The sequence below is a fragment of the Pholis gunnellus genome (genome assembly GCF_910591455.1).
Source record: "Pholis gunnellus genome assembly, chromosome: 4".
NCBI lineage: Eukaryota > Metazoa > Chordata > Actinopteri > Perciformes > Pholidae > Pholis > Pholis gunnellus.
This window is the reverse complement of record NC_136530.1, coordinates 1,538,889-1,551,384: the sequence shown is the minus strand read 5'-3', so window position 1 is coordinate 1,551,384 and position 12,496 is coordinate 1,538,889. Positions and strand designations below refer to the sequence as shown.

Sequence of the window (12,496 nt, the reverse complement as noted above, 5' to 3'; positions counted from 1 at the left end):
AATGCATCATGTTTAAAAAGGTTTGTATTGAGAGTGATCGATGCAGAAAACGCAGTAGTAATACCTCTGTGTAGTACTCTACAGTGAGAGTACTAAAGTACTGACATCAATAATAGTGATGGACCCTTTTAGAATGATATATATTCTATTACTGTGTTATAACTATTGATGCATTAATGTGTTCATATCCCTTTGATGTCATGTTTAAATGAATCATTCAAACACTGATGAGTGGCTTTAAAACTGTGACACGAGACCATGAAGTCTCCATCTCCATCTGCTGGAGGACGAGTGGAGCTGCTGAGTCCTGACGGCTTCACAGCAGCTCCATCCAGTGGACGGACCGGAGGACGGACCGGAGGACGGACCGGAGGACGGACCGGTGGACGGGTCAGAGGACGGGCCAGAGGACGGACCGGAGGACGGGCCGGAGGACGGACCGGTGGACGGACCGGTGGACGGGTCGGAGGACGGACCGGAGGACGGACCGGAGGACGGACCGGAGGACGGATCAGTGGACGGACCGGAGGACGGATGGACCGACCTGCAGTGTGACGCAGACAAACAAACTCTGTAACATTTAACTTTAAACTGTTTGATGGGTTTCCAACAGAAGCCTGATTCTTTGGGGATCTTTTTAAATCCTGTTTTTGTTTCACAGCTTCAGTTGAATATTTGTGTTTTTCTGAATTCTCCTTCAATTCTTTCAGTAAAATCATCTTAAAGGAATATTTCAGCCGCAACATGAGAATTTATACGTGAGTCACTCTTCCAGCGTTTCCGTGAACTCTTCAGAATACTTTAGTTTAGTTTTTCTCTCTCTCCTCCTCAGTGAACGGAGACCCAGATCCAGTGAGACCTGCAGACTCAGATCTGAGATCTAAATATTCGCTTCGTGCTTTTGTGTAAAAAAAACAACAACATATTGTTTCTGAAGCCCCAGAACATCACAGGTCAGCTGCTGCTCTCACATCTTTTAAATCAAAGCTGAAGACTTTTAGATTTATGAAATCAGTTTCATATTTGTCTCATTTGTATTTTCTGATCTCTTGGCCTTTAAATGTTTAAACTCTATTTACGTGACCTTTAATAATGTTACTTTTGATGTTTTATACGAATAAACTTGACTTATAGATAAAACAGAACACCAACCAGAAGAAAGGTGGCGACGCAAACTTAATAATAAAGATGCAAATGCAACATAATCTGTCATTTATATATTTATATCAGTCTCACATCATTACAGTTATTTAATGAACATGTTTGTTATTGTGTCATAAAGGAAGCACAATAAGCAGTTGTTGTTTGCTCGATAGATTAAAACAGAGATTAGAGGAAGTTCTCCTGTTAACCGTCAGACTGCTGCTCGTGCTGCTGTTCTCATGTGTTCATTCAAATGTGAGAAGTTGGTGAAATGTTTGAGTCATTTTATTGTAAATGATTATTTCCTCCGTGTGTCAGGAGGTCACAGCAGGAGGCCTTCTCTGCTCTCCGTTGGGTTTTATTTTCAACAACGTGCATTTAATTATTCATCATGAAGCATCATGAAGCATCATGGAGCACTGGAAACATTATGTTTCAGAGAACAGAACTTATTACTGCAAATATGAACCACACTATGTGTGTCAGGTTATTATTTATTACATGTCCGGATGTCAGATGTCTCCCTGAAACAAACTGTCTGCGTCGGTAAAGCTGGAGGTGGAGGATCGTATCTCTTTAGAAGCCGAGGACCGGACCTGAAGACGGACTCTCCGTCGCGGAGCGGTCCGTGTCCTCCGGTGACCTGGATCACTGCGCCCGCTCTCCGGTCTGGACGAGTTCTAACAGCTCCAGGTTTTTATGTCTTTATGGATCTCGGCTCAGCCCGCTCGTAGTACTACAGGGAGCCTGACCCCGGGTGGACTGTGCCAGCATGGCAGCCAGGTGGCATCGACCCGGTGACCTCGCGGGCCAATCATTGACTCCGGCACCATGACAACAAGGAAAACAACGACTTATGGAGCTCACGAGGACGAGACAGAGAAGCAGCTTTTAGGGGAAATTAAGAGATACGTCACGACGTGTTTTCTTAAAAGCAGAAAGAATAGAAAGAGATACCTGGAGACGTTTCAACCTTTAACTAAGCATGATGACGGTGCTTTGATCGCCGTGTGGGTGGAGGCACGGTGAGAGTTCCAAAGGTTGAAGGTGAACCGGAGCTGATCTTTCCGTCGTATATGTGGGTCTTCTGATGTGTTCAACGTGTTCAGTCAATAAATAACCCGGAGAATCGTAAAGCGGAGCCACTCCGAGATGTTTCTTTAGACTCGAGTCAGGTTCACTCACAACATCAGCTCAGCTGCACAGAAGCTCAGCGATCATTATGAATCGCTGTTTGATCCATAATGTCTTATCTGCTAAATAATAAATAAGCAGCCTGAAATCATGACTCAGTTACGCAATATTTGAAGGAATAATTATATTTACATGGTGATTTATTGCTCTTGATTGTTATTATTAATTTAGATGAATGAGGTTATATTCAGATACTTCATCGTGTACTGTTTATGGTATTTATACAGTTTGCTGCTCGTCTCTGTGTTCAGCCGTTCGTCTACGAGTGAAGTCGAATTATTTGGAACATTTTTACCGTATTTTATTTTCAGTGGTCAGAATGTGCAAAAAATAAAAAAGTTAAATAATCATAAAAATAAAACAAATCCAAGTGAATTCATTCAAATCACGGTTCAGATTTTTGCACATTTTTCATTGTTTCAGAATCAGAAAAGGTTTATTATTTTGTGTTTGCACAAACAATTAATAGGACTTAATAAAAATAAACATAATTAATGATCAGATTATAAACATGTATATACATTTATTTATCAATACGTAAACCAAAATACTACGTCTGTGAATGTTTGATATCACTGACACAATAAAATCTAATATGTTGGATTTGTTTATCATTCGTGGTTTGCAGAGATTGTTTATTTGGCTGAACACTGTGAGCCTGATGGAGCTGATGGAGCTGATGGAGCTGATGGAGCTGATGGAGCTGATGGAGCTGATGGAGCCTGATGGAGCTGATGGAGCCCGATGGAGCTGATGGAGCCTGAAGGAGCTGATGGAGCTGATGGAGCTGATGGAGCTGATGGAGCCTGATGGAGCTGATGGAGCTGATGGAGCTGATGGAGCCTGAGCTCTCTTATTGGCTGTGCAGTAAAATAATAGAGAGTAATCACGCTGGTTATGAGCTGCTGTTTAGAAGATCAGTTCAGATATCAGGTCACTATCTCTAAAAAGATCATTTTACTCTAATTGTTTTAAGATAACCGCTGTTTGTGTCTTTACAGCTTGAGAAGAAGAAGAAGAAGAAGAAGAAGAAGAAGAAGAAGAAGAAGAAGAAGAAGTGTGTGAGTGCAGTCGTTCTCAGTCGTCACATTCAGAAGAACATCAAGCAGCGTTCTTTAATTAACATGAATCTTTACAGTTGACCTGAGTGAACTCTTGTTTCGTTTTATTGGCTTTGGGAGTAACTGAAACAGATTAATCATTGACTTGTAATCATACCGTTGACTTTAGATGCATTATGTTGTTTCATTCGTATCTCTCGCTATAAACTCATTCTAATGAGCAGTAGATGTGTACAGAGGAGTGTGTGTGTGTGTGTGTGTGTGTGTGTGTGTGTGTGTGTGTGACGGTGCATCGTGTTATGTAACAGTTCTGGTCGTGAATACCAACATATCTGCTGAAATGAAATGCTGTTGCTCCAGTGTGACATATGAGTCAATATATAAATATATAAATATATATTAAAATGTGTAGAATTCACATTTAACGACAGCGTGCAAAGACAAAGAGTCGATATGATGCAGAACCTAAGAAGATAATGTGATAATGTCGTTACAGTTTATGGTCTTTGTATGGTCGTGAGTTATAAGTATTTAAGAAAACAAAACAGTAATAGTTCAAAACATTTCTTTAAAAAGTACATGAAGAGATGAAAATACAGCAAAGTGAACATAGATGACACATCTCTGCAGCTTCGTGTTGCACTTCCAGCCACCAGGGGGCAGCTTCCTTTATCTCATCACGGTGTTGGTCCACCTGAGCCTGCGGACCTGCTGCTGAGACTAAAACCTGTAGACAGGTGTTAACAGGTGTTTATGCGAATACTATATTCTATTTATAGAGCTGATACCCCACTAAAGTCAACATATTATTATTGTAAAACACATAAATACAAAAAGAAACTGCTGTGGGTCAGATTTCCTGCCCTTTCAACACCAATGATCATAATACTGTGGATCATTTCCAGCCCTCCTCATAATTAATAAAACCATAACATCGGCTTTATCACACAGATAAATGTACCTCGCAGCCTCTTGCACTCTGCACGTGTGCACGACCTTTGAACCGCGAGCAGCCTCTCACTTGTGTGTGTGTGTGCGTGCGTGCGTGTGTGTGCGTGTGTGTGCTCGACGCCGCGCTATAAAAGCAGCGCTCCGTCCGGAGGAGAGCAACAGGTAACCCAGGTGAAGCCTCCCGCTCTCCGCTCTCCGCTCCGCTGCAGGTGCGTACATCTCGTCCACCATCACCGCTGTGTTAGCGGGGCCGCGTGACAACTCACCGTTACCGGGGACATCTGTCCAATTGATTAGAGGAGGAGGAGGAGGAGGTAGCGCGCGAGAATGTATCAGAGATGAAGTGTAATTTCTGTAATTTGTATTGAAGTTATCTGGTAAAGTCTTGTCGGTTCTGTGTGTGTGTGTGTGTGTGTGTGTGTGTGTGTGTGTGTGCGCTTTTTTTAAGTGTTATTTTTTAGTGATTTCTTTGTGATTTTTGAGATCCAGTCCCACTGGATCAACCATAAAGGTGGAAAAGTTGAGGCTATTGTTTTTTTATAACTTCATCACGTGACACAGATTGTTTATACATTAAAATCACTGCATTGAAAGAGTTTTATTCTGAAAAGCTGGCTTGGACAAATTTCCACTTTATCAACTTCTGCTCCATTAATAAACCTGCTTGTAAACATATAATGACATGTCTATAATTTAACCATATAACGTATTAATTGTGACTTTTCCTTCCTCAGACCGTCATGGCTCCAAGACCACGGGTGGGGACCGATTCCTCCCCGACTCTCGGTGCGTCCTTTTCCTCTCGGACACTTTTAAACCTGCTCAAACTGTGCTGCTGTTTTCTAACATCCCTCCCTCCCTAGACGGCGACGCTCGGGTTAAAGATGTCACCATCCTGCCGTCTCACTCCACCGTGGACCTGGTGAATGAGGATCCAGATGGAGAAGACCCCTGGGACCTCCCGGAGCTCAGAGACACCGGGGTCAAGTGGTCAGGTGAGGCAGCTCGCCGGCCTCCGCGCCGCGTGTACGCCTTCACAAAAACCCGACTCTGAGTCAGTACTTTGTACGTGTTCTTACAGACCTGGATACAAAAGGGAAGATTTTGAGGGTGCTGACTGGTATTGTGAAGGCCTTGATGCTGCTCGGACTTCTCTACCTGTTTATCTGCTCGCTGGATGTTCTCAGCTCAGCCTTCCAGCTGGTCGGAGGTAAATTCACAGAACAACATTTAATATCTTGATGTCTTTATCACCACCAATCACTGCACATTTACTTTATCTCCTTGATAATGCCAGGGCCAACAAAGCGCTGCTTATCTAATGCGCATGCAGCGCTGTGTTTTTTGACCTGAGGTTTTGTGTGTGTGTGTGTGTGTGTGTGTGTGTGTGTGTGTACAGGCAAAGTTGCTGGTGACATCTTCCAGGACAATGTGATATTGTCCAACCCTGTGGCCGGGCTGGTGATCGGGGTGTTAGTCACAGTGCTGGTGCAGAGCTCCAGCACCTCCTCCTCTATTGTGGTCAGCATGGTGTCCTCTGGATGTAAGTCGGACACACACACACACTTACATTTTTGTCAACATGTCTACGCAGACACAAGCATGCATGGTTAGATTACTGAACGTGCTAACCGGGGGACAGGCCCAGGGGCCCTAAGTGTCAGGGGCCCCACCTGTTCTTCACCTACAAGATGTCTCTCAAAGACTCAAAATGACCACAAGAAACATAAAATGACAAAGAGACACAAAGCAACTACAAAGAGACACAAAATAAATATAAAGAGACACATAAGAACTACAAAGAGACACATAAGAACTACAAAGAGACACATAACAACTACAATAAGACACATAACAGCTACAAGAGGCACATAAGAACTACAAAGAGACACATAACAACTACAATAAGACACATAACAGCTACAAGAGGCACATAAGAACTACAAAGAGACACATAAGAACTACAAAGAGACACATAACAACTACAATAAGACACATAACAGCTACAAGAGGCACATAACAACTACAAGAAGACATTTAAAGAGTACAAAGAGACACATAACAGAGCTGCTAGACTATTACAAAAGGGAGAAAAACAACCACAGACAAAAAATAACTACAAAAAGACCAAACCAATTACAAAGTGACTCAAAACAACCACAAAGAGTCACAATACCTCAGAGAGATGCAGCTAAACAGAGACACAAATCAACTACAAAGAGCCATAGAGATGCAAAACCACAGAGATGCGGCTAAACAACTACAAAGAAACGTACAACAACAAAAAAGAGCAACTAAGCAGCTATAAAATGAGTGTGTCTTGCTCCTATGTAGAGGAAGTGGGGGGGTCTTAGTCCAGCGACCTGTTGTCTCATTATCCTCCCAATGCCTGCGAGGACCTATAGTATACAACACATTAACATAACGCCGCTACTCTTCTTCAGTGCTGGATGTCCAGTCCGCAGTGCCGATCATCATGGGCGCCAACATCGGAACATCGGTCACCAACACGATCGTGGCGATGATGCAGGCAGGAGACCGAAATGAGTTCCGCAGGTAAATCCGAGAGCATGTGATGATAAAGACGGGACGAAGATAAACCCCGAATAACTCCCGCTAATAAAGAGCGTGTTCCCTTCACTTCCAGGGCCTTCGCCGGCGCTACGGTGCACGACTTCTTCAACTGGCTGTCGGTGCTGATTCTTCTGCCCCTGGAAGTCGCCACGGGCGTTCTGTACAAACTCACCCACCTCATTATCGAATCCTTCAACATCCAGAGCGGAGAGGACGCCCCCGACCTGCTCAACGTCATCACGGACCCTCTCACCGACTCCATCATCCAGGTACATTCAGAGGCACCGAAAGCATCAGGAAACAATGATACATTAACACAAAGAACTTTAACAAAAATATGTTGTTTGTGTGTTTTCTTAGTTGGACAAATCTGTCATCACTGGCATCGCCACCGGTGATCCAGCAGCCAGAAACAAGAGTCTGATCAAAATATGGTGCAAAAAAGAGGTCAACACGGTGAGAAATCAACACGCCTAAATTGTTAGTTTGCCGCACACTGAACACAACACGGCAGCAGTAAAAACATAATGAAGCTACACTTACCTCTTCCTGTTAATCACTGATATTGTCCTTCTTGCATTGTGACCACAGTGATTGCATTGTTAGATCATGCTCTGAAGGTGTGTTATTTTATCAAAGGTGGAATGTTGCGTGTGGTAATTTAAAGATTATCACTGACTTCTTCATTATTGCTGCTATTTTTTTTGCCTGCAGACTTTCTGGAATGCAACAGTGGACAACTGCCCTGCCGGTGCCGTCTGCTGGGTCGAAGGAAACCTGACCTGGACCCAGATGAACTCGTCTTGGACCGATTACCAAGAGAAATGTAAGCGTGCCTCTATCAGCCGGGAGGCAAAAAAAGAACATTTACAAAAGCAGTTAGGATTATCTGATCCACTGAAGCTCAGTGACATATGAGACACAACAACCTCCTTCATCCAGACCTTCTGATGTTCGGACAATGACTACCTTTGAGTTGTAACAGTGACTCAGCTCAAACCCTCCCTTGACCCGTCTACCTGCTCAATACGTCTATTCATGCTGCCTCACTGAAGCACCTGAGTGGCCACGTGACCGTTAAATGGTCAGAGTATTCTGCCCCCGTGGAGCCCACACTGTCACTAACTGCACTCCTTGAAGAAATATTAACTAACTTATAGTAAAAAAAACAAAAAGTGATTTCAGAGAGAACGCAGACAGAAAGGGCTGCAATATGTGTTTAAGGATATCAGGGAGTCAAACTGATTCAGCAGCAAAAAAACAGGTTAAAAAAGATAAAGATAGAAGCTAACGTGTAACAATAAACCTCCACATCACCTGGTGATCAAGACAGAAGACAATGAAAGAACACTGTTCCTCTTTATTCACAATCATTAAAATACATTCAACACACCTTCAGTTGCTAGCGTAGCATAGAGGTGCTAACGCTAGTTAAAGATGTGCTAACGTACTCTGCTAATGTTAGCTCCACAGGTTTTTAGGTAGAAACGTCACGTTAAGAAACAAATATCTCCTTTCAACTTCCCTGGGTAACGAGTATTGCTTTTCAACCGTATCCTCGTACAACTGCTCGTATATATTACGAAAAGTTGCTCCTCATTTTTCGTGCTTTTTCAGCAACACTTGTCAATCTTTGCTCGTTACATGCACAGAGTTTTTTCAAACTAAACTTCTGTGTTCACAGGACACAACTTAGTTAGGTTTAGGAGAAGGTCTCCTAGGTGGGAGTTTCAAAGCTGGATGATGCTACCCTATGATTGGCCAGTCTGCGTTTCGAGGGGCGGGACATAGCTTTCTTTAATTGTCTATTTGCACATAGACACTTATATAAAATGACAGTGAAAAATGTAAAGAGGTTTGAACATTGTCCAGGAGAGGTTAGAAGCCAAAAATGGCTTATGTAGATCCCTCCGCTATTAGATATTAATAGTCTTACGTGATAAAAGGATCAAATATATTTTTTTAAGAATAAAAAGACAAAGAAACAAAAAAATGCTTTCAAGTTTTAAGACTAAGCAGTAATACGAAGATAAAACAGTTAAAATAAATGCCTTTGAGTTTGGCTTTATAAATAGTATAAACACTCATTTTTTACAACCAAAGCTCCATCTATCAAAGAACGGTTCGCTCTCAAGTGAGTCATGCATATGAGGCTATATTTAGCCGTCACATTAAGTCGAGCCTTGAGTGGACGCTTTTAATGCCGTTCGTCTCTTTTGACCGTCCGTTGCAGGCAAACACATCTTCGTCAACGTTAACTTGCCGGACCTGGCCGTGGGCCTCATTCTCCTGGCTCTGTCCCTGCTCACCCTCTGCACCTGCCTCATCCTCATCGTCAAGCTGCTCAACTCCATGCTGAAGGGACAGGTGGCTGTCATCATCAAGAAGGTGCTCAACACAGGTAAGAAAAAATGAATAATAATCGGCGGCGTGCTCTCACACCTGCCCTCCCATGGTGGTGCTTGAAGAGGACACAGGTACGGCCTCCCTGCTGCTGCTTCTGGCTCGCCGACGGGTCCAGCGGTCCTTCTGTGTGACGGACAAAGCTCAGGCACAAACACTGTGGTGATAAAACACCGTGGGCTCACTTCACCGGGTTTATTGCTCACCTCCGGTGTTTTCTGTTTGACCGCAGACTTCCCCTTCCCCTTCGCTTGGGCTACTGGCTACATTGCAATGTTGGTGGGAGCGGGAATGACCTTCATCGTTCAGAGCAGCTCCGTCTTTACCTCAGCTATAACTCCTCTTGTTGGTAAGTCATCGATGACATAACATGTTCTTAAAATGTCTTTTTTTAATACACACCATGATTTATATCTCGTCGATCTTCTTTCACCAGGTATTGGCGTCATTAGCCTCGAGAGAGCTTATCCTCTGACGCTGGGCTCAAACATTGGTACGACAACCACGGCTATACTAGCTGCTATGGCTAGCCCTGGAGAAACACTGTCAAACTCCCTGCAGGTGAGACGCAACACAAAGTTTCCCTTGTGTCCCTGTTTTTAGCCATGCTAGCAGCGTGGGTCTATCGATGGCAATATTGCTCTTAGGTCCAAAGTGAAATATCTCCCCAACTGTTGGATGGATTGCGATTAAAGCATTCATGCTCCCCAGAGGATAAATCCTACAGACTTTGGTGGTCCCCTAACTTTTCCTCGAGGGTCACTATTTTGGGTTTTTAGTTAAAATGTCTCAACTACTATTTGATGGATTGCCATGAACTTCCGAATCAGATATTCATGGTTCCCAGATGATGAATCCTAATAGCTTTGATCCCCTTGTAGGGTACGTTGGTCCAAATATTCACAAAAACAGCTGCATGCCAGAGAGGAGAATAATCAAAAACCTGTTGCTTTTAAATATTTGGAAATAAGTTAATTGAAAATATAACTTGTTATACTCGCTACAAAGTTACACAATAGTGTTGTATCATAGAGCCCCATCATTATCATCAAAACTAATGGCGTTCCCATCAGCCGCAGCTGTGCTTTTACTGCTAATTAGCAAATGTTAGCATGCTATCACACTAAACCACTAGAGTGAACATGGTTAACATTTGACCACGTGCTAAACATGCTTACACTGTCATTGTCACCATGTTAGCATGCTAATGTTAGCTTTTAACCAGCCCAGCAGTTGCCAGGAATAAATGTTGGCCTTGTACATATCTGACGACAGATACGTTGAATATGGACATTTTTGCATTCGCTCAGAGCAAGTGACGTAGTTCAATGAGCGAACTTTATTGAAAGTTATTTTGTCTAATAACGAGAGTATAATAATAAGACCGGTAATGGCGGGAGGGCGGGTACAACAAAAACATGACTTTCACTCAGGAGACTGCCATTCGTGCCCAATTGATGTTCTGCAAGCGTGAGACGAGGCTGATATGAAACGTGTTTTTTGGTTGCGAAACGTTGACATTCGATGTATCCCGCAGGTTTTGCAGCTACACTCAATGCCAACATTATTTTCTGCCAATTGCGTTGCTTTTAACTCAAAGCATTTTCTGTTCATTAATATTTGACAGCCTTGTTTAAATGTCATATGTGTTTTCGTCTAGATTGCACTTTGCCATTTCTTCTTCAACATCATGGGCATCTTACTGTGGTATCCGATCCCCTTCACACGGCTGCCCATCAGGTTGGCCAGAGGGCTGGGGAACCATACGGCTGAATACCGCTGGTTTGCCGGCCTCTACCTCATCCTGTGTTTCTTGGTTTTACCTCTGAGTGTATTCGGCCTGTCGATGGCCGGCTGGCAAGTCCTGGCCGGCGTCAGCGTGCCCATCGTTGCGTTGGTCATCTTTGTGATCATCATCAACGTGATGCAGTCTCGCTGTCCCCGCTTCCTGCCCAAGTGCCTCCGCAGCTGGGACTTCTTGCCCCTGCCCCTGCACTCCATGAGGCCCTGGGACGCCGTGGTGACCTCCGTTTTTGGCTTCTGCGGCAAACACTGCTGCTGCTGCTGCAAGTGCTGCAAAAAAGACGAGGACGAGAAGGTGAGGAAGAACAGCACGAAGAGTCTGGAGATGTACGATAATCCGGCCATGACGAGAGATGAGGACACAGCTGTTAAAGCGACACATCTTTAATATTGTGGAGTTAAATTTGTATCTACAGGGTGAAACTCAATGCAATAATGTAATTTTAACATTGATGATTCACGCTGCAGAATATGCAGAGTGTTGAACCTGCTGTTTCTGGGCATGTGATGTTTATTATATGATGTTTTAAATGTGTAGTTCCGACTCAGCTATGACTTAACTATGGGTGGTTCAGAAAGTTATGACTTATTTTTATATTTTTTATGGTTTGTGCGAGAGGCCGTCGGTTATATTTACATTTTAAATTTCCAATGTTTAATGTTTAAAATATTTGTTATCCTTCAGTATTTAAAACTATATAATATTTGTACAATAAAGAAATTACTATTTTTTAAATGGAGCACTATCACTTTATTAAACTTTTTGTATCACTTTTATTTATCACTTATATGTTGTCATGTTGTACCTTTTGTCATCTGACCTCGTGGGTCCAATTAAAATGTGTGTTCTCCTCCCACACACACACACACACTGCTGCACATGGACACTGCCCTACCTGTCTTTATGGGGTCCGGGAGCTCCAGAGGAGACTCAGATAAAAGGGAGACTTTAGCCACATCGTTTATTAGTTTATTGACTAGTATCATTCATCAGGGCAGTGGACAATGCTGAAACCCTTTCCACTCTATGACATTTTATTAACAGGCTTACAGACGTATTAAATTATTAACATAGTCTTGAATTGTTTGTTTATTCTATTGTACATTTTCCTATTCCTATTTAAATTAAATTAGGTCTTATACTATTACACTGTGTTAATTGTTATGCACTAATCACCACATTTTTTTAATGCGTATTTGGCAATAAACCGTTTGTTTCTCTGAATGTTTTTTTCTGAGCCAAATTTATTAAATAATTCACAGTAATAACACGTAATTCAACACATTTTATTTTTGTCACATTGTAATCAAACAGTGAGACAGTTTAGTGAATGCATTGTGCGACCGCTGCTCTGTGAGACGCACTG

The 12,496-nt window shown here is 42.8% G+C and overlaps 1 protein-coding gene across 1 annotated transcript; it reads left to right on the top strand.

Annotated features, from left to right (window-relative positions):
- Positions 1–4,521: 4,521 nt before the first annotated feature.
- Positions 4,522–11,917, top strand: slc34a2b (solute carrier family 34 member 2b). The gene is made up of 13 exons (XM_079157299.1): positions 4,522–4,558; positions 5,084–5,135; positions 5,213–5,344; positions 5,431–5,559; positions 5,749–5,892; positions 6,794–6,905; positions 6,997–7,192; positions 7,284–7,379; positions 7,638–7,749; positions 9,157–9,324; positions 9,559–9,675; positions 9,763–9,887; positions 10,987–11,917. The coding sequence occupies exons 2-13, from the start codon at positions 5,090–5,092 to the stop codon at positions 11,515–11,517; spliced, it is 1,908 nt and encodes a 635-aa protein (XP_079013425.1). The 5' UTR covers positions 4,522–4,558; positions 5,084–5,089; the 3' UTR covers positions 11,518–11,917.
- The last annotated feature ends 579 nt before the right edge of the window (positions 11,918–12,496 follow it).